The sequence below is a fragment of the Gopherus flavomarginatus genome, chromosome 17 (genome assembly GCF_025201925.1).
Source record: "Gopherus flavomarginatus isolate rGopFla2 chromosome 17, rGopFla2.mat.asm, whole genome shotgun sequence".
NCBI classification, from domain to species: Eukaryota; Metazoa; Chordata; order Testudines; family Testudinidae; genus Gopherus; species Gopherus flavomarginatus.
Genome location: NC_066633.1, coordinates 86,720 through 109,560, shown reverse-complemented (window position 1 = coordinate 109,560; position 22,841 = coordinate 86,720). Strand labels below are relative to the sequence as shown.

The 22,841-nt window shown below is 45.3% G+C and overlaps 1 protein-coding gene across 3 annotated transcripts in view; it reads left to right on the top strand.

The window, feature by feature from the left end:
- Window positions 1-22,841, top strand: part of GARNL3 (GTPase activating Rap/RanGAP domain like 3) — a 209,217-nt gene that overhangs the window by 176,416 nt on the left and 9,960 nt on the right. For all 3 annotated transcript variants that reach the window (XM_050926716.1, XM_050926719.1, XM_050926718.1), the window contains 4 exons: window positions 17,014-17,080; window positions 18,996-19,103; window positions 20,337-20,455; window positions 21,832-21,967. In XM_050926716.1, the coding sequence (XP_050782673.1) occupies window positions 17,014-17,080; window positions 18,996-19,103; window positions 20,337-20,455; window positions 21,832-21,967 (430 nt within the window). The remainder of the gene's footprint in view (window positions 1-17,013; window positions 17,081-18,995; window positions 19,104-20,336; window positions 20,456-21,831; window positions 21,968-22,841) is intronic.

The following is a 22,841-nucleotide window of genomic DNA, read 5'->3' as shown; positions in this document are numbered from 1 at the left end:
GTGCTACAGCTCCGGGTCTCAAACCAACAGGCCCTCCTCAACCACTACTCCTTCAACTCGTGGGTAGCGGCGGGGAAGTTCGCGGAGCTCTTGCCTCAGGACGCCCGCCAGGAATTTTCCACCATCCTGGACAAGGGCAAGAAAGTAGCAAGAACATCACTACAGGCCTCCCTTGATGCTGCCGACTCGGCCGCTCGGACCCTAGCCTCGGGGCTCACGATGCGCCGAATTTCTTGGCTGCAGGTCTCTGGCCTTCCACCAGAGCTCCAACATACAATCCAGGACCTCCCCTTTGAAGGCCAGGGCCTATTTTCGGATAAAACAGACCCTAGGCTAAAAGACCTCAAGGACAACAGGGTCATAATACGGTCGCTAGGCATGCATACGCCGGCGACACAGCGCAGGCCATTCTGGCAGCAGAACCAGCAGCAGCAGCAGCAGCGGCCGTACCCTCAGTTCCGCCCGCGGCAGGACCTCTCTAGGCCCCGAGGCAGGAACAACCGCCGCAGGCAGTCTGGTGGTCAAACGGGGCAGAACCAAGGCTCCGCCAAGGCCCCTCCAGGGCCTAAGCCTTCATTTTGAAGGTGCGCCCGAGGGCACAGTACCAGTTTCCCCTCCGGATCCCTCCCCGCAGTTTTCCAACCGCCTTTCTTTTTTCCTTCCGGCGTGGACCTGAATAACATCGGACCGTTGGGTCTTGCGTACGGTGCAGGCCGGTTATCGCCTGCAGTTTTCTTCGCCCCCACCCACCATCCCCGTCCCTCTTCAGGGACCCCTCTCACGAGCAATTCCTCCGTCAGGAGGTGCACGCGCTCCTTGTCAAGGGAGCCATAGAGGCGGTTCCAGAAAACGAGAAGGGCAAGGGGTTTTATTCCCGTTACTTTCTAATCCCCAAGTCCAAGGGCGGCCTCAGGCCCATCCTCGACCTGCGGGAACTCAACAAGTATATCGTGAAGTTGAAGTTCCGCATGGTATCCCTTGGAACCATCATCCCATCCCTGGATCCCGGAGACTGGTACGCCGCCCTCAATATGCAGGACGCTTACTTTCACATCTCCATTGCCCCCCAACACAGGCTTTTCCTCCGCTTTGTGGTCGACTGCCAACATTTTCAATTTGCGGTCCTTCCGTTTGGCCTCTCTACGGCCCCGAGGGTGTTTACAAAATGCATGGCAGCCGTCGTCGCACACCTTCGACGTTGCCGCATTCATGTCTTCCCCTACCTGGACGACTGGCTGATCCGAGGCACATCGGAGCTGCAGGTCCGCGACCATGTCGACAGGATCAGCACCCTTTTTGCGACCTTGGGCCTCGTCATCAATGTGGACAAGTCTACTCTGCTCCCCACGCAGCGGATAGAGTTCATCGGGGCCGTTCTGGACTCTACCCTGGCCAGGGCCTTGCTACCCTTGCCCAGGTTCCAGTCGTTGTCGGCCATCATTCTACATTTGCAGGCGGCCCCACTGACCTCTCTACGAACATGTCTGGCCCTTCTAGGCCACATGGCAGCCTGTACGTTCGTAACGGCATATGCCCGACTCCGCATGAGGCCTCTTCAATCATGGCTCATTGCGCAGTATCGGCCGGCCAGACATTCGTTGGACACAGTTGTCACCGTTCCTCAGCGGGTGCTGGACTCTCTTCGCTGGTGGCTGGACCAGTCCGTAGTCTGTGCGGGGCTCCTGTTCCATCTGCCCCAACCCTCGGCATCCCTGACCACGGACGCCTCAGATCTGGGCTGGGGGGCACACTGCGGCACCCAGAGAACTCAGGGCTTGTGGACACCTCAAGAGATCAACCTCCATATCAACATACGAGAGTTGAGAGCGGTCCGCCTTGCTTGTCAAGCATTTGTCCATCTCCTTCAAGGTCGTTGTGTCGCGGTGTTCACCGACAACACGACGACCATGTTTTACATCAACAAGCAGGGCGGCACCAGGTCCTCTCCCCTGTGTCTCGAGGCAATGCGTCTCTGGGAGTTCTGCATAGCCCATTCGATTCACCTTTCCGCCTCCTATCTCCCGGGAGTGTGGAACACTCTAGCGGATCGGCTGAGCAGATCCTTCCATTCGCACGAGTGGTCCCTCCGTCCGGACGTCGCCCGCTCACTCTTCCAGAGGTGGGGTCGTCCCCGGAGGGACCTCTTCGCGTCCAGGCACAACACGAAGTGTCGAGCATTCTGCTCCTTCCAGGGTCGGGAACCAGGGTCTCTAGCAGATGCATTCCTGATCCCATGGACAGCCCACCTGTGTTACGCATTCCCTCCCGTTCCGCTGATACACAGGGTTCTCCTCAAGGTGCGCAGAGACAGAGCCCAGGTGATTCTCATAGCTCCAGCATGGGCCAGACAGCATTGGTACCCCATGTTGCTGGACCTCTCAGTAGCCAATCCGGTTACCCTGCCCCTTCATCGGGACCTGATCACTCAGGACCACGGCAGACTCTGTCACCCGGACCTTCCGTCTCTACACCTTACGGCATGGCTCCCGCGTGGTTGACAGGCTCCGAGTTGCGCTGTTCTACCCCGGTTCGGGAGGTTCTCATGGGCAGTAGGAAGCCTTCCACCAGGGCGACTTACTCAGTTAAGTGGAAGCATTTCTCCTGCTGGTGTTCAGAGAAAGCTCTTCGCCCTATGGAGACTCCCATCACCACTATTTTAGACTACATCTGGTCCCTCAAGACCCAGGGTCTGGCGTTGTCGTCCCTCCGGGTCCACCTAGCGGCCATCTCCGCGTTTCATCCTGGAACGGACGGATGTTCTGTCTTCTCCCACCCTATGGTGGCGAGATTCCTGAAGGGACTGGAGCGGCTCTATCCACAAATCCGCCCTCCGGCCCCTTCATGGGACCTCAACCTGGTCCTATCTCGGCTCATGGGCCTTCCATTCGAGCCATTAGCTACTTGCTCCCTGCTCTACCTCTCGTGGAAGACCGCCTTCGTAGTGGCCATTACCTCAGCTAGACGAGTGTCAGAGCTGAGGGCCCTCACAGTGGACCCACCGTATACCGTCTTCCATAAAGACAAGGTACAGCTGAGGCCTCACCCTGCCTTTCTTCCCAAGGTGGTCTCAGCTTTCCATGTTAACCAAGAGATTTTCCTCCCAGTCTTTTCCCCAAAGCCCCATTCGTCCCGCAGGGAGCAACAGCTCCACTCGCTAGATGTCCGTCGGGCACTAGCATTTTATGTGGACAGGACCAAACCCTTCCGCAAGTCCCCCCAGTTATTTGTGGCGGTAGCGGACCGGGTCAAGGGGCTGCCCATTTCCTCCCAGAAGCTATCTTCCTGGGTTACCTCCTGCATCAGGACCTACTACGACTTGGCCCACGTTCCGACGGGCCGTGTGACTGCTCACTCCACCAGAGCACAGGCATCATCGCTGGCTTTCCTTGCCCACGTGCCAATCCAAGAGATTTGTAGGGCGGTGACCTGGTCATCGGTCCACACATTCGCTTCCCATTACGCCCTGGTTCAGCAGTCCAGAGATGATGCGGCCTTTGGCTCTGCAGTACTCCGGGCCGCGACCTCTCACTCCGACCCCACCGCCTAGGTAAGGCTTGGGAATCACCTACCTGGAATGGATATGAGCAATCACTCGAAGAAGAAAAGACGATTACTCACCTTTGTAACTGTTGTTCTTCGAGATGTGTTGCTCATATCCATTCCACACCCGCCCTCCTTCCCCACTGTCGGAATAGCCGGCAAGAAGGAACTGAGGAGCGGGCGGGCCGGCAGGGGTATATATCTGGTGCCATACTGGCGCCACTCTAGGGGGCGACCTGCCGGCCCACTGGGGTTGCTAGGGTAAAAAGTTTCTGGCAGACATGCACGCGCGGCGCGTACACCTACCTGGAATGGATATGAGCAACACATCTCGAAGAACAACAGTTACAAGGGTGAGTAACCGTCTTTTCACTCCCCAAGCTTTTACCCCAAGCCTCACCATGATAACAGGGAGGCTATACTGCACACACTAGCCATTAGGAGAGCCCTGGCTTTGTACCTGGATAGGACAAAGGCTTTTAGGAAATCTTTGCTCTCCCTTTCTATTGTAAAGAGATCTAAAGGCTCAGCGCTTTCAGCCCAGAGACTCTCCAGATGGATGTGGAACTGTATTAAACAGTGCTATCAGGTTTGCAACATAACACCTCCATCCAGTATTCATGCTCACTCCTGAGGTCTGTCTCTTCCTCTATCGCCTTCCTCAGGAATGTCCATATGTCAGAAATCTGTATAGCAGCAACCTGAGTGTCTGCTTATACCTTCACAGAAGATTATGCAGTTACCAGAGACTCCGCTTCCAATACCATCTTCAGTTCCACAGTATTGTCATCTATAACTGATTTGACTCTGAAGCCTCAGTCCTCCAGTAAGAATACTGCTTGGGAGTCCCTTACAGTGGGAGCACTTACAGAGGACATAGCTCGAAGAAGAAGAGGAAGTTATCATGTGCAGTAATGATAGTTCTTCAAGATGTGTGTTCTTAAGGGGGCTTCACAACCCACCCTCCTCCACTCTACTTTGAAGTTCTTGCCAAGGACTCCACAGTAGAGAGAGAACTGAGGGGGTTTCACCCATGCGCTCTGGTTAACCTCGTGGCGGTGCACGAGGATAGTGCATGTCAGACACTATTACCAACGTTCTCTGATCCACAGCACAGGGACACAAGTGTACGTACAGTGAAGCACCCATAGGGAGACATATCTCAAAGAATCATCATTACTGCACAAGGTGAGTAACTTCCTCTTTCCAGGTCCCATTATCAACTGCCTGAGCTGTACAGTCCCACTAAACAAGAATATAAATGTCCAGTACAGTCTCTTCTGAGGTTGGTTGACTAGAGGATAGCTGAGGACACACCACTCATGAAGCTGATCTGTTTTAACAATGTTAAAATCTTTTTCATTAATCTAATAGTATGATCTGGAGAGTGTCTAGTATAATCTAGTGCAGTGGTTCTCAAACTGTGTGTCGGTACCCCAAAGGAGGTCACGACCCCCTTTGAATGGGGTCACCAATGCTGGCTTAGACTTGCTGGGGCCCAGGGCTGAAGCCCAAGCCTCACAACTGAGGGCCAAAGCCCACGAGCTTCAGCTTTGGCCCTCCTGCTCAGAGCGGTGGGACTTGGGCTTTGGCGGGCTGAGGCTTCAGTCCCCTGTCCTGGGGTTGTGAAGTAATTTTTGTTGTCAGAAGGGGGTCGTGGTGCAATGAAGTTTGAGAAACCCTGATCTCGTGCATCAAAGGATTTCATACCATGCCTCTCACCATACTGATTCCAGTCCAGTATCCATTATAACTAGTTTATAGTTTTGATTGTGCTACTTATAGAATTTCATGATTATTTATTACATACTGCATACCACCAATAATTCAATTTTTATTTTTGTATAATCTAAGCAGATCAAATCTCTTATTTTTAAGCATTTTTATCTATTCAAATTTTCACAATTGTGCATAATTATGGGTTTTAAGCATTTTTGGTTATCAATTTAAATATTCTCAGTTGCAGGAAATTATGAGGGTCAGACAATTATTTAATGTCAGTAGATGTTAAGATTCAAAAAGATAAAGCTTTATAAACCACTAAAACACAAATTTTATATTTTTCCTAGTGCTGTCGATTAATCGCAGTTAACTCACGTGACTAATTAAAAAATCGCGACTAATTACAGTTTTAATTGCACTGTTAACATGTAGAAAAACAATTGAAATTTATTAAATATTTTGGATGTTTTTCTACATGTTCAAATATATTGACTTCAATTACAACACAGAATACAAAGTGTACAGTGCTCACTCGATATTATTTTTATAACAAATATTTACACTGAAAGAATCATAAACAAAAGAAAACGTATTTTTCAATTCACCTCATACAACTACCATAGTGCAATCCCTTTATCGTGAAAGCGCAACTTGCAGATGTAGATTTTTTTTTGTTATATAACTGCACTCAAAAACAAAATAATGTAAAACTTAAGAGTCTACAGGTTCATTCAGTCCTATTTCTTGTTCAGCCAATTGCTAAGAGAAACAAGTTAGTTTACATTTATGGGAGATAATGCTGCCCGCTTCTTATTTACAATGTCACCTGAAATTGAGAACAGATTTTTGCATGGCACTTACGTAGCTGGCGTTGTAAGGTATTTACATGCTAGATATACTAAACATTTGTATGCCCCTTCATGCTTAGACCACCATTCCAGAGGACATACTTCCATGCTGATGACGCTTGTTAAAGAAATAATGCATTAATTAAATTTGTGACTGAACTCCTTGGGGGAGAATTGTTATAGCAGTCTCGGATAATGACTCGGCATGTTGTTCCTTTTAAGAACAGTTTCACTGCAGATTTGTTAAAACGCAAAGAAGGTACCAATGTGAGATTTCTAAAGATAGCTACAGCACTTGACACAAGATTTAAGAATCTGAAGTGCCTTCCAAAATCTGAGAGGGACGAGGTATGGAGCATGATTTCAGAAGTCTTAACAGAGCAACACTCTAATGCAGAAACTACAAAACCTGAACCACCAAAAAAGAAAATCAACCTTCTGCTGATGGCATCCGACTCAGATGATGAAAATGAACATGCATTGATTTGCACTGCTTTGGATTGTTATTGAGCAGAACCCATCATCAGCATGGACCCATGTCCTCTGAAATGGTGATTGAAGTATGAAGGGACATAAGAATCTTTAGCGCATCTGGCATGTAAATATCTTGCAACGCCAGCTACAACAGTGCCATGTGAATGCCTGTTCTCACTTTCAGGTGACATCGTAAACAAAAAGTGGGCAGCATTATCTCCTACAAATGTAAACAAACTTCTTGTCTGAGCGATTGGCTGAACAAGAAGTAGGACTGAGTGAACTTGTAAGTTGTAAAGTTTTACATTGTTTTATTTTTGAATGCAGTTTTTTTTTACATAATTTTACATTTGTAAGTTGAACTTTCATGATAGAGATTGCACTGTAAAAATAAAAAATATTTTTCAATTCACTTAATACAAGTACCATAGTGCAAATATTTATAATAAAAAATATAAAGTGAGCACTGTACACTTTGTATTCTGTATTGTAATTGAAATCAATATATTTGAAAATGTGGAAAATATTCAAAAATATTTATATAAATGGTATTCTATTATTGTTTAACAGCACGATTAATTTTTTTTATCACTTGACAACCCTAATTTTTAAATGTGAAGCTAACAAAGTAAATAGCCTTAAATCAAAAGATCATATCTATATTTACTATTCATTCTCTAGTCCATTTGTAAGAAGCCTAATTCAAAAATCTAAATTACCAGATTTTGACTGTAGTAAGTTCTTGAGCAAAGTTTTCTTACTTTGCCTGTCTGTAAATTTCATTTATCTGTGGAAATATATTTTCATTCATTTTGTGTGTATGCAGTGAAAAAACATTTACCAACAAAAATCTAATCCTTTTAAACCTATTTATGGGCATTCCAGATACTGAATTTAGTTGCAAAGAATCAGTTGAGGGTTGCAGTCTGAGAATTTCTGATGACCATACTTTATAAAAATTTCCACTTTCTCCAATGTCCATTTTCTCTGATTCCAATAATTCTCAGTTCTTAATTGTAGCCCTATTTTCCAGGATATCGAAATCTGTTCAGCAATGCTTTATTGTCATATAGGAATTCATTAAACCTGGAACAACTGCCAGATTGGTCTCATTCATGTTTTTAAATGCTAAGATTCCTGAGAGGGAAGATATCGGTGCTTATGGTCTTCCCAGCCTCCCAGTCATGGTGTGCAATGTTGGGGTTTTTTTGTTTGATGTTTTACGAAGTTTCCTTATAGAGCTGACATTTTTAGCACTGCATGGTGGCTCAGCCAGATCTGCTGAAATACAGCCTATTTCTTCCTTGAATTCTGGTCCCTGTGTGTATTCACTGTTGGTACACATGTGCTCCATATGCCTGAAACTGGATATTTCTAGCAAGTAGCATCCATTGGTCAACACCTCTGCAATTGCTTTCCTTGTGGTCCATACCAGAGATATAAGAGGTGATGCAGACTGATGCCTCTCCAGGTCCTTTTTTACCACCACATGGCCTAAGTAGGAATCCTCCAGTGTCCAGAACTGATCCTCATTGGCATTCTTTTCTGTAAATATTTAAAAGTTTTATGTTGTTAGTTATCATTAGATAAGTAATTTTTAAGTTAGACTCTCCATCCTGAGAAATCCTTTGTGAGTGCAGGACCTAGATCAGGGGTAGGCAACCTATGGAATGGGTGCAGAAGGCAGCACGCGAGCTGATTTTCAGTGGCACTCACACTGCCCGAGTTCTGGCCACCGGTCGGGGGAGTTCTGCATTTTAATTTAATTTTAAATGAAACTTCGTAAACATTTTTAAAACCTTATTTACGTTACATACAACAATAGTTTCGTTATATATTATAGACTTATAGAAAGAGACCTTCTAAAAACATTGAAATGTATTACTGGCACTCAAAAACCTTAAATTAGAGTGAATAAATGAAGACTCGGTACACCGCTTCTGAAAGGTTGCCGACCCCTGACCTAGATTATAACCAGGCTCCCAGGCTTTAAGAATTGCCTTTTCTTCCCCCACTCCTTTTTATCAGCGACAACCACCAGCGCTGCCTCTACTGCCTAAAGAAGCGTATATCTCCACTAAATGCAGTGTCTACTGCTCTTTTCTCAGACAAACATGGCAGGCACAAGAATGCCAACTTCAGAAGCACCTAATGGATCAGATCCAGGCAAGGTGATCCATCCCTTCTTTCATTCCTTGTAGGCATTCTGCTTTCTCTTAATAATCTGTTTGAGATGCTTGTTCATCCATTTTGGTCTGCAGCCCTTCCCTACAGTGTTTTCGCCTTTGCTTGAGATTCAGGATCCAGATAATTTCTGCAACTTTGACTTAAAGCAATTCCAAGCCTCCCTCCACATTCAGATCCTTGAGTTCTTTAGTCCAGTTCACTTCTGCAACTAATTACCTATTTTTTTTTAATGTTTGCCCTTTTGCAGTCAAAGACCTAATTGCAGACCTATTTTTGTTTATTCTTCCTTTTAGTAAAAACTGCATTAACTCATGATCACTCAAACCAGTGTTGGCCTAGTAGTATTTATTTCATTAAAAATATTAAAGAGATCTTTATAAATATCCGAATAGGATCATGGGAGTCCATCCTCCGGCAGGGCTGCTGTACAGACCTCAGACAGGCAACACAGACACACAGCTGTATGGAAAGGCTGGGGTGATACAGCTGCGCCAGAGGAGCTGCCAGCATGGGGCTGCCCGGCAGCCCCACATTCTGCTCCTCCTTTGTCTTTCTGGTACACCTTACTGGCTATAAATAGCTTACTGGTACAGCATACCGGACTATACCGCTCTACTTGCACCACTGCCGCCCCATCTCCTAGCATCCCTGGGAGTCTCTGTCACTATAGAGGAGTCCACTCTAACTCCCACTCAGACTGTAGACATAATAGGAGTGACCTTCGACTCAGTTAGGGCAAAGGCTTATTTTCCTTATGCACACCCTGGGCAGCCTGATAGATCGGGTTATGCACAACCCTTGGCCATTGGTCCAGATGCCATTTGCCAGATTCCGCCTCCACTGCCTGCAGCCTTGGCTTCGAGCAGTATGTTTACTGAACAAACACAGCATGAATTCTTAGTGACAGCCCTCATCAAGATAAGGACCTTTCTGACCAGGTATAAAGAATTGGCACAAGTGTGCATGTGCATTCCTTTCCTATACCCTACACCCCATAGAACAATAATCTCAGATGGCTCTTTATTAGAGTGGGGGGGCTCACATAGATGGTTACATAGCATACATTTGGACGCCTTTGGAAACTGGGATATATGTAAACTTGCAGGAACTCAGGCAGTCTGAGAAGCATGCAGGGCATTCTTGCCATTAATCCAATCTCACAATGTTCTTACAACATCAGACACTATGACAACTGTATTGTACATAAATAAACAGAGGAGCAAGATCTGTTCTCCTGTGTGTAGAAGTGGTCACCTGGTGTATCTCCCAGGAACTCAGAAGTCACTGGCAGACAGCCTCAGCAGGTATTTTGCCACTGTCCATGAGTAGGAATTGCACAGTTCAGAGGTGAACAGCATCTTCACTCAGTGGGAAACCCCTATCCAAGACCCATCTGCCTCTCAGACAAGCAAGAAGTGCAACTGTTCTCCGAGTGACTGCACATGTGCATTGCACTGTAGGTGTGTATGTGCCCTGAGCACAGTTACCAGAAATTTTTCAGAGGTACCTGTTGAGATGGCTCGAGCACTCTCTGGTCCTGTGTATGCTGGTAGAAAGTGCCCAGCTGAACCTGCGCCCCCCTCCGTTCCTTCTTACCACCTGGACAAGTTGCTGGAACAGTTCTTGCCTTGGAAAGTTCTCAGTGGTATTCCTTTTCCTATAATTATATATAGTTTGGTTAGTTGTAAGTAGTTTTTAGTCAGTTTAGTGTAGTTTGTGTATCTCAATTAGGTGGCGGAGTTTGATCTGTTATGCAGTGCTGAGGCATGCCTCTGTCACAAGACTTCAAGCCCTGTACCTCCTGCAACTAGGCTATGCCCCTGAGCGATCCGCACTCTAGATGCCTGAAGTGCATGAAAGAGGCTCATACTGGGGACCGCTGCCAGATTTGCAGGGACTTTAAGCCTTGCATTGAAGAAGGCCAGGCTGAAGTATTTACTCTTGGAGGAGGCACTGAGACCGTCCTCTGAGGCAAGCCAGACGGACTCAGCACTGAGTACATTGGTTTCGGAAAGGACTCTGCCATGCAAGAGTCCTGGCACTGTTTACCATCACCAGGACCAAGGAAAAGGCACAAGAAGCAGCCAAATGAGGGGGGACAATCTCTGGCACTGAAGACGGCCAGGCATAGGGATCAGAGTAGAGTGTGACCTAAGCCAGGCCACTCCTCTGCCTCAGTACCACAGCGGTCAGCACCATTGACCTCTGGCTCTTACGAAACACTGTTGCCTCTGGTACTGGATGAGCTGTCTGCTTTAGGAATGCAGCGTGGTACTAGCACTATTGCAGTGCCCTCCACACTGGAGGCGTTTGCCACTGCCAGAGACCAGCTATTGCTGTTACAACTAGTATCTCTGGCAGTGCAGGAGTCGTCAGTATTGGTGCTGGCAGGCAAGAGGGAACCTGTTGTTCCCAGTGACCGTCTGGTATGAGGCCCAACAGTACCGTCTAAAACGAAACCAACAATGCTGGTCTTGACACAGGCTTCTCCACCTCGGCACTGGTCACCAGCACCAGTGGGAACTGCACTTCCATGGTCACCAGATAGAGACTCATCATATTCTGAGTTGGAGGTCGGGTTGTACTCCTGTCCCATGAGTCACTTCCGCCACTCTCCCAAACACTTCTACCCTGCACACGGGTGCCATCATGTATGTATGTATCCTGGAGGTCACTGGGCACCTATGCCAATGCAGTGGCCCTGTTGGAACCCATGGGTTTCCCCCAATTCAAGATTCCTGTTCAAGACACTCCTGTTTGTGTCTCTGAAAGAAGAACACCATTGCCTCACTGGGCAACACCTGATCTGGACTCCAGTGCCAAATTTCAGGACCCGGTTCTGTGGGATCCTGCTGACGCAGAAAGGAAGAGTATTCTCAGTGCTAGCCTCCTCCTCCTCCTCCCTTGACAAAGCTGTCAGGAATGAGCATGTCACCTCCCCAGGATGACTATAGGGCTCACCAAGAGTTGTTGAAGACAGATAAAACCTCACCCTCAGTGGTGTTCCAGTAAGCTTCCTCTTTTAGACTAGTCTCCTAGTCTGGGTCCAGCAATCACTCACACCCCCTGTGGTTACTGTCCTTTGTTCCAGTTTCTTTCAGGTATCCTTGGGGGTGGAGAGGCTTTCAGCTGGTTAAAGAGAAGACAAAATGGAGGGGTCTCCCAGGAGTTTAAAAGACTTTCTCTTGTGGGTGGAGACCTTCTCCTCTCTCCTATGCAAAGTCCAGCTCCAAGATGGAGTTTTGGAGTCACATGGGCAAGTCATATGTCTGTGCATGACTCAGTTTTTACAGGTAGCCACCATTGTTTACATGCTACTCTAACCGTCCTCAGGTAGACTTCTTATGTGGATTGAAGCCTTCCAAGATTCATTGTCCTTTAAGTATTTCTTGATTGGGCACTTAATTTGCACATTCCTTTCTCAAGAAGCTGACCAAATGCTTTACTAAGGCTACTTAGAAGTCAAGCAAGTACACAGCCAATATTCATAACTTCGAATACAACGACACATACATACAAATAGGATGAATAGATTCAGTAGATCATAACCTTTACAGAGATGTTACATGGCATATGTAGCATAAAATATATTCCAGTTATGTCACATATATACATTCATAAGCATATTTCCATAGAGCCGTATAGGGTGCACCATTACAGGGTGGCCTTAAATTTAAGCATACAGGTGGAGGTACTGAAGGTGTCCTCCCATAATCTAACATTTTAGCCATGGCGGGCTCATCAAAAGTAGTCCTGTCTCTTAATGAGGCCATTAGGAGCCCTGTTGTACACCCCCACTTCCCTTCCCCCTACATCAAAAAGAGCTGAGAAAAATACTTTTTGCCCTTCCAAGGTTATGAGTTCCTGTACATTCATGGTATCTACTGCCAATGAAAGAGAAAGGCAGGGTCATCAAGGTGCAACACCTATAGCAAAGGACTCCAAGGAACTGGATTTATTTGGTAGAAAGTTTTATTCTACTGCCGGGGTGGGGGGGAGTATTGCAGCTTGGGATCACAAATCAGCAGGTACTGCTGGGCAGATATAACTTCAACATGTGGGACTCCATGCAGAAGTTCAAGAGCTTGCTCCCCCGAGAGGCAAGGCAAGAGTTATCCTTGCTGGTGGATGAGGGCAAATGAGTAGCAAGGGCTTCCTTGCAAGCTGCCCTGGATTCAATGGCCAAGTCCATGGCTTCAGTAGTGGCCGTGCGAAGGGGTTCAAGGCTACAGTCTTCTGGTCTCCCACAGGAAGTCCAACAGATCCTTCAGGACCTACCTATCGAGGGAGCATTGCTCTTTTCGGAGCAGACTGACATGAAACTTAATGGGTTAAAGGACTCTAGGGCAACCCTTAAATCCTCGGGATTGTGTATACCAGTGACTTCAAGGAGACAGCAGTGTGTCTGGTACTCTACCCCAGTCTTTCTCCAGTCACCAGGAGTGGTTCCTTCTCCTGGATATTATGAGGGAAGTTTTCCAGCAGTGAGGGATTCACCAATTCCGCTCCCTACAAGGCCATAGTCCAGTATCTCTCATGGATGCCTTCCTGCTACTATGGACAGGTCACCTGTACTACGCTTTCCCCCTCCCCATTCTGCTTGTGCACAGGTACTACTAAAGATCAAGCAGGACCAGGACCAGGTCATTCTGATAGCCCTAACATGGCCCTATCAACATTGGTTCGCCACCCTGGTAGGCCTCTCTGTGGTGGCTCCAATCCTGCTACCTTTACACCTGGACCTGATCTTTCAGGACCATAGTCAGCTACTCCACATAAAACACAGCTTCCTTCACCTGATGGCCTGGAATCTCCATGGCTAAATCCAGGAAATCAGGCTTATTTGCAGCAGGTGCGTCATGTCCTATTAGTAGTAAGAAGCCCTCCACTAGGGCTACTTACTTAGGAAATACTTGAGTATTTATTACACCTGAAGCAACAAGACTTAGCTATCTCCTCAGTTAGGGTTCACCTTGCACCGATATCAGCTTTATAACCAGTCTGGTTTTTTTACATGAAATGCCTATCCTTTTCTTCAAGGGCCTAGAAAGAGTATTCCTCCAAGTACAAGAGCCCGTTCTTCCCTGGCACTTGAACTTGGTCTTATTGAAGCTTGTGGGACCCCTGTTTGAGCTGTTAGCAATATGCTCCTTATTATACCGCCTCTGGAAGGTGGCTTTCTTAGTGGCCAGAAGGATCTCTCAGATCTGCACCCTCACCTCAGAACCTCTGTATGCAGTCTCCTTTAAGTATAAGGTGCAGGTATGGCCCCACCCTAGTTTCCTCCCGAAGGTGGTTTCATAGCTTCATAGCAATCAGGCAAACTTCCTACCTGTTTTCTATCTGACGCCACATGCAAATAAAGAAGGGCAGGTTCTTCACTCATTGAATGTTAGATGAGCCCTAGTATTCTACATAGAAGAGACTAGACCATTTGTAAATTTACCCAACTGTTCATAGCAGTAGCTGACAGGATAAAGGGTCTCCCTTTCTCTGCTCAGAGAATTTCATCTTGGATCATATGTGTTAGGATCAGGCGGGTTTTCCACCACCAGCTAACCTAATTGCTCACTCCGCAAGATCACAAGCATCATCAGTGGCATTCCTAGCACAAATCCCTAGTCAAGTATTTGCAGAGCAGAGATTTGGTCATCAGTACACACATTCTCTTTTCATTATGCCATCACTCAACAGTCCAGGGGCAATGTTGCAGTCAGCATGTCCATAAACGTCGATCCTACCACCTGCGCAACTGCTTGGGGGAGTCACATACAGTGGAATGCACATGTGCAATCATTCAAAGAAGAAAAAACTGTTGTTAACCTTTCATAACCGTTCTTTAAGATGTGTTGCATATGTCCATTCTATGACCTGCCCTCTTACCCCTCTACGTCGAAGCTAGTCAAAAAAGAAGGAACTGAGGGGGGTGCAGGGTCAGCTGGGGGCTTTATACTGGTGCTGTGAGGATGCAGCACCAGAGGGGGCTTGAACCACCCCAACAGATACCACTGAGGGAAAATTTTGTGGCGTCTGTGTTTGGGATGTGCATATACCTACAACACATCTCAAAGAACAACAGTTACGAAGGTTAGTAACTTTTTTTTCTAGGAAAGGTCATGGCCATTCTCCAGCAGCACTGCTTTCCTTCTTTCTTGGACAGACCACCTAAACTATGCATTTCTACCTGTCCCAGCGCTTTCTTGAGTATTATAGAAGCCGAGGTGATAAAGCATGAGTCAATTTCATCATGCCCAGATGGACCAGGAGGTTCTAGTTTCCAGTTCTCCTGCACATGTCAGCCTGACCACCAGTCGGCATTAATTCCTTTCCAGACCTCTTGACTCAAGAAAAAGGCAAGATCCGACATCCCAACCCAGAATTCTTCATCTCATAGGTTGGTATTTGGATGGGCATCGGCTCTAAAAAGTTCTTGTTCCCTGAATGTTCAAACCATCCTTATTAATAGTAGAGTGGACTCTGTGATAAATGAAGGGGAGAGGTAGCTCCCATTTATGGACACCCAGCCAGCGAGTTAGCTATAAAGTCCCTCTTGGTGGCTGTTCTCTGCTTGCTTTACCTGTAAAGAGTTAAAAAGTCTCCCTGGCTAGGTAAAAGAAAGAGAGTGGGCACCTGATCAAAGAGCCAATGGGAGAGCCAGAACTTTTTAAAATTGGAAGGGGGGGGAAAACTTCCCTTTCTCTGTTGTTGCTCTCCTGATAGAGGGGACAGAGCGGGACAGGGCTGAAGCTATGCTGTGAAAAGCTTTAAAACCAGGTATGAAAAAGCATCGAATCATACCTCAACCCCACTTATCTGAAACTCCAAATATGTAAATAATCATGGAATGTCCAGGAAGACATGATTAGGGTTATTTTATTTCTTTTTGGCTTGTGGAAACAAGTAATTAAACCAACTCCTCAATGGGATCTTAATTTAGTGCTTCCAACAATCACTGTGCCACCCTTTTAACTTGATGCTTTACCAATCTATGAAGATTCCCTATCTTGCTGCTATCATCTCAGCCAGACAAATAAGCGAGTTGGGGGCCCTAATGGCAGACCCTCCTTATACTACATTTCATAAAGACAAGATCTCACTACAGCTATACTTGAAATTCACCCTTAAATCAATTTAGGAATTTCACATAAACCAGAATATGCACTTACCTGTGTTCTTTCTGAAGGTCCACACATCCATTAAAGTAAGGAAACTTCATCTCCATGATGTGAGACAAGCTGTAGCCTTTTACCTACAGGGAACAGAACAAATCACAGTCACCTAGGCTGTTTCTGGCAGTAGTAGAATGAGTCCAAGGACAAGCTGTTTCCTCCCAGAGGATCTCAAAGTGGATCTCTGGCTTCGTTCTACTTTGTTATCTACTGTCTTATCACATACAGGGTATGGGCTCACTCTACAAGAGCACAGGCAACCTTAGTACCATTACTCCAACAAGTACCTCTGCTTGACGTTTGCCAGGCACTGATGTAGAGTTCCAGCCACACATTCATGAGACATTATGGTAGAAGTTCTGCAAGCAGCCATACCAGCTGCATCCTCGCATCCTCCTTTTCTCTGAGTACTGCTTGTCAGTCACTCTCAGTGGAATACACACAGAGACTAGCACTCAAAGAAACAAGCGAATTTAAATAGTCTTCATAACTGGAGTTCTTCAAGATGTGTAGTCCCTATCTGTATTCCACTATCTGCCCTTATTCCCCTCTACTTCGGATCCTCTCTGATCTGCAGTAAGAGGAACTGGAGGGGCATCAGTCTGCACCATCCTTTATGCCCTCAGTGTGGAATCCGAGGGAAACAACTATGTAGGCACAGACAGACACTGCTTGCTAGAAATCTCCAGTCTCCGACACATCAGCGCACAGTGGAATACAGATAGGGACTACAGATCTTGAAGAATCTACAGATTTCCAGTTATGAAGGGTAAGTAACTTCCCTTTTCTAAACATTTGTGTTTTCGAATAAGTTCTATTACTACATTATAATGTTACTATAGAAAATATTGATTGGAAAACTAATCGAATCCTTTACTGAGAGTGGATTTACAATGAATGCCAAATAAAGGCATAGCTACAGAAGGCTACACTTGAAAAGGACAGATTTTGTTCTGAGCTGCAGGAATGTATCTCCACTGACTCTGGTACAAAGTGTTGCATTTTTCTCAAAAGCAGTTTGTAATAACTTCAGTATCCAGTCTGCCCACTACCCTTACCCATTATCATTGCAGGTTAATTTTGTTGCAGCTATTGATGTATATGAAGATGGTGAAGCTGGTCTACTGTTGTGTTATAACTGTAAGTGTTGTTTTATTTGATGCGGGCAATAGCAAAGGAAGTTTAAAAACATTAATTATATCAGTCTGCTTGTATCAGTCCTGTTTATCTGTGGGTTATGATTCTACATATTGCTAAGTTAGCAGTTTTTCAATATAATTTTCATTATTGTTTTATGACAAGCTGTGCAGAATGTAGAAACATCAGCTACCTGCTTCTGTTTTCAGGTGTACAAATGAAATTCCCCAATTTTGGAGAACCACCTCTGGTGTTAATTACTCACCAAAATGTCAGCTGTGAGATATCCATTATTATAATCACCTCACTTTCTTATATGACCCCATTACCAGAGTGTCTGAGCCCCTCAGAATCTTTAATGAACCATTCAGTGATTAGGACTCTGGCCTGAGACTTTGATGCAATTCCTTGCTCCGCCACAAACTTCCTGTGTAACCTTGGGCAAAACAATTAGGCCCCAACTTTTCAAAAGTATTTAGGCATTGCCATGCTCCGCACTGCAATGCCTACCTCATTTAGGAGCCTAAGTGTCATTTTCAAAAAGGGTTCAGGCACTTATGAGCCTAATCCCATTGACAGTCAATGGAATTTAGGCTCAACTACCAAAATTCCTTTTGAAAATGAGACGTGGGGTCTTAAATTAGTTAGGCACTGCAACTCTGAGTGAAGCAATGCTTAAATACCTTTAAGAAATTGGGACTTAGTCACTGTCCAGTTCATCATCTGTAATGAATGTTACAGCATTTCTTGACAGCACAGAGATGTTGTGAGGATAAATACATCAAAAATTGTGAGGTGCTCAAACATTACAGTAATGAAGTCCATATAAGTCCCTGTTAATACAAAAGGCTAGCCATGTGAGGGAGCAATGGCATCCTTTCAGACAAAATTCAGGAGTTCAGTCCAAGTAAATAGAGTAAATAAAAAGAATAGGGATTTGTAAGCTGGTTTTCTGTTTTACTAGAATCCCTGTTGTGTGTACTACTCATAGAAAGATGGTGACTTTCTTGATTTCAGCTTTGACTTTGCAGATGTACTGATAATTTTTAAGCATATTATTCCTGGCTTTTATAATTTGTAATTGAAAGAAATCCTGCAATTAGGGAAATAGATGGGGATTCATAGTCACATTGGATAATCACTGCAATAATTATGTTCTTTGAGTAATCAATGAATCCAGATTTTAAAAGCTAGTCAGTGGAGTCCTGCCTCGTATTGGCTGACGTAAGCTTTTATTCTTTCCTTTTTGCTTTTTAGCATTGGAAAATTACTAGTTTTATGATTAGAAGAAAGTGCTGTAGAAGCACTTGCTGATGGAAAAACATGCAGTGCAGGAAAACCATGATAGAATTTGAGCCATTGTAAAAATAACACTGCAGTTCCTGAGAGACTGGGTGTACAAGTCATTTGATTAATAAAACTTCTGTGTCTAATATCCCCCAGGCCTCATATGGAAGTTTCCCCTCTCTGTACATTTCAGTCTTTGGGGAGTGTGAACTGTGCTAATATATGACTGCTTAAAGGGTGTTTCGTGCTAGCTGACAGATACTGTGCCATTGATGTAAACTTCACAACATTTCTTGCCAGTGTCTCTAGCCACAGACAAGTGATGAAGGATCGGGAAACAAGCAAACACATGATTTCATAAAAGATTAATGAATTGTAAAATTCTTACAATTGTAAAATTAAATTATAAATAGCTTTGACATCAAAGTAGACACTTAAAATCGGATTTTACCACAGATGAGACACAATATAGTATATATTACCCATTTTTCCTCCCTTTAAAAATTGTAGTCAGTAAATGGTCTTATGGGTTTAACAGCTGTATGGGAAGATATCAAATTTTCTAAGCCATTTTATTTAATATCAATTTGTGTCATTTTCTGTGTGAGGTAACAGATGTTTTTTGTTACAGATGTCTGCTACTACAGAAAGGTATGCCCCTATAATGAGGGTACTCCTTTGGTCCAGACATCGGCATCAGACTTCCACTTTAGTTGGAACCAGGTTCCTTATGCCATTGGTAAGAAAAGACTGTAGTAACCTAGTAGGATGGTTTAACATCTTCATTTGGTTTGTGTAGAGGTGCGGACTCACCTCTAAGGCACCTCCTGCTGGTTACTTTCAGAAATTAGCTCATTCCAGCCCTGGAGTGCCCTCTGCAGGCTGGTGATCCACCTGTCCTCCGGCCCCCGTGTCTCTCCTGGACCCAGTGCTCTTGTACCTGGGGTGCTGTCCCCTGGCAGTAACCCCTCAGTCTTAGGGTCTCCCCTCCCTGGAGATCCCCCACCCACTACTCCCACTTCACCTAAGTATAAGGCTACTGCCAGTCATCGTCTAGCCCCATGCCCTGGGGCAGACTGCAGTATCAGCCTACTCATCACTAGCACGGTTGGGTTTGGACCTGCTGCCTTGGCCTACCCCAGGCTGCCCTCTGCAACTCCCAGTACCTGTTGGCTTTATGCTAGGCTGTAGCCTGAGGATTTCCAGGCTGGAGCTCCCCAGCTCCTCTGCCTTTCCCCAGCCCTGCGCCACTCAAGTACCCTGCCTCCAGCTCCGTGCAACCAGGCCCTTCTCCCTCTACAGGCAGAGGGAGACTGTTTGGGCTCCTGGCTCACAGCCTTTTTATACAGGCCAGCTGTGGCCTGATTGGGGTGTGACCCAGCTACGGCTGCTTCCCCAATCAGCCCAGTTTTTAGAGCTGCAGCCCTCTCGGGGGCTGCTTTTTAAACTCCTCAGGGCAGGAGCACGTAACCACTCTTCTACAGTTTGGAATTGTACTTGGCCCCTACGGGAGCAGCAGTGGGTATTACAGAAATGCAGCCATATCACACTCAGTTCTAGGGCTGTGCCAGTTCACCTAGATTTTTGCATTTGACAGTTTAGAAAAGCAAGGCGCCTTTGGCAGATTCTTTCCATGCAGAAACAAAGTTCTGAGGTCATTGGCTTTTTTTTCTTGTTGTCCTCAGCCCATTCATTTCCTTCTGCTCTGTTTGAGAGATTTCATCTACACCCTGCTAAACGTGGGGAGTCAGGCAGTCACACAGGCTTTATGCAGTTAGACATCCATAAGCATTTTAGAGGCTGTTTAAAAACTTCTAAAATATTTACACTAGAGAGCGGAGATGTTAGAGGAGGTCAGATTTTCAGGAAACTTCTAGAATCTTTTTAAAGCTCTAGGTGCTTTTGTAAAACATCTGATACAAATATATGTTCATAATTGTTCTCAGTAATAGCAGCCCTTTTTCCCTTGCAGTTTGTGCTTTCCCTTATATCCTGGCTTTCACTACTGATTCCATAGAGATACGATTAGTGGTGAATGGGAACCTAGTCCACACAGCTGTGGTGCCTGAACTTCAACTTGTTGCATCAAGGGTAAGACATAGGAAAACAGTATTGGGCCCCTGTGTGAGCTCTCATTACAATATGTATGTGCAGTTCCTGGTAACACAGACTTCTGAGTGTGCAAGCATAGAATGGAAACAATCACCTTCAGAACAGTCTATTAAAATCACAGAAATAGTTGATCCTACATGAGCAAATTAGGGTGCAGATTATATTTGTAATTTGAAACAGTATACATAGATGTATGATCTTAAAGAAGCACAAGACTGCACATTTCATTGGCTGCAGTGACCATACATATTCCTTTTTTGAGTATAAATCTCAAATCCAAGGGCAGCACTATCATTTATAGGAGTTCTTGTGGCACCTTAGAGACTAAGACATTTATTTGAGCATAAGCTTTTGTGGGCTACAGCCCACTTCAGGCTGTAGCCCACAAAAGCTTATGCTCAAATAAATGTGTTAGTCTCTAAGGTGCCACAAGTACTCCTGTTCTTCTTGCGAATACAGACTAGCACAGCTGCTACTCTGAAAACTATCATTTATATTACCATTGCTCACCCAGAGATGCTCCTTTTCCAATGTCTTTCCCAGTTTCTTTCATTTTACATAGTTCGGAATACTCCTTTCTCTTTTCCACTTGACAGTCCTCTGATTGAATAAAGGGTAAAGGGGTTCGGTGAGTCACCAGATCTGAGTGCATGGAGTAAGTGCAAATAGGCCAACTTCATCCTTGGGTAATTCCGTGATTTCAAGAATGAAGATGGCTCAGTGTGTTTTGTGTTTAGTCCTTATAGATGCACCAGAAAAGGAGGAGGGAAAATTCTCTATTTGTAATGAGGAGAAATGATAGTAAAGGAAAGATTAGGCTACATTTTCTAACTTCATATGAACACCAGTTGGTTATTGAGCCAAACCCTTGAACTCTGGTCCAGTTCCTCAGTTGTATTTGAGGAGCACACAGCATACCTGGGAGGGCAGGAGTGTGCCAATATGGCTCGGTGCTGTTTTTGACCTTCTCCCATTCCTGGAGCCATCTGGGCTGGTCACCTTTGCCCTTCAGGCTATTCTAATGTGCATTGTCTAATGTGCACTGATTGCCAACAGGGCCAAGGGGCCCAGTCAGGAATTGACAACCCTCTGGAAAGCCCAGGCCATGCCACTTTCTGTAACTGCAAGTAGGGGGATCATGTAGGAGCTGGCTGCTCTGCCAACGGTATACCACCAGAGGATTCTTTTACTCTGGGGTGATCCTCCCAGGGCCAGCTCAAGATGTCTTTAAGGTCTTTCCATTGGCAAATCTGTATACAGTGGCTGCGCCATTTAAAGGACAACTCTTTGGGCACAGTCTCAATGATAAACTGGGAAGTCTTGCTGTGCTAACAATGTGTTATTTGTCATTTCAGTCAGATATTTATTTTAAAGCTACTGGAACAGTAAGTGGATCATCCAATAGCAGTTCCAAGGAAACTAGTTCAAACAGTTCTCCTCAGACTCCAACAGCTCATGAAATGCCAGAATTTCCTTCTTCCTCAGCAGAAGGTAAAGTATTGTTGGGGCTGGTTGTGTGTTGGCTTTGAATCACTCTGGCAATTATCACGTTTCCAATACCTCTGGGCTTTTGGTTTCGTGAATTTGGAGATGGTGAAAGATTTTGGATTGATAGCCCTTGTGGCTGAAGACCGAAATTTTCTATTCATCCATAGAAGTGGCTGTGCACACCTGCTCTACTTCACCTCCTGCCAATATTCCCTCAGCACTGCTCTGGAGGGACCTTTCCTAGGAAGAGGAGGAGGAGAATCCAGTTTCAATGGCCTGCTGAATCTTTCACAACTATTTTTCAGGGATAAGACTGCAAACAAAGATGCCAGTTATGATGGGGGGAGGTTCAGAAAAGAGACAGTTACCTACTAAGAACTGAACTGAGACACCCTCCCAACACCCAGCTCTTTTTACCACGGGACTATTACAGTTTCTTTATAGAATGAAAATGGTAATTAGGCAGCCCCAGCCCCAAAGAGCTTGCAATATCACTTTAGATATGACACTATCAGTGGATTAACAGTAGGGGGGATAAATATGAAATGACAAGGGCCCAATAACAATATCACACAGTGTACACCAGTGGTTCTCAGCTAGGGGTACAAGTACCCGTGGAGGTACGCAGAGGTCTTCCAGACGGTACATCAACTCATCTAGACATTTGCCTAGCTTTACAACAGGCTATGTAAAAAGCACTAGCAAAGTCAAACTAAAATTTCATTTAGACAATGACTTGGTTATACTACTCTATGTATTATACACTGAAATGTAAGTACAATATTTATATCACAGTTGATTTATTTTATAATTACATGGTAAAATGAGAAAGTCAGCAATTTTTCAGTAATAGTGTGCCATGACACTTTTGTGTTTT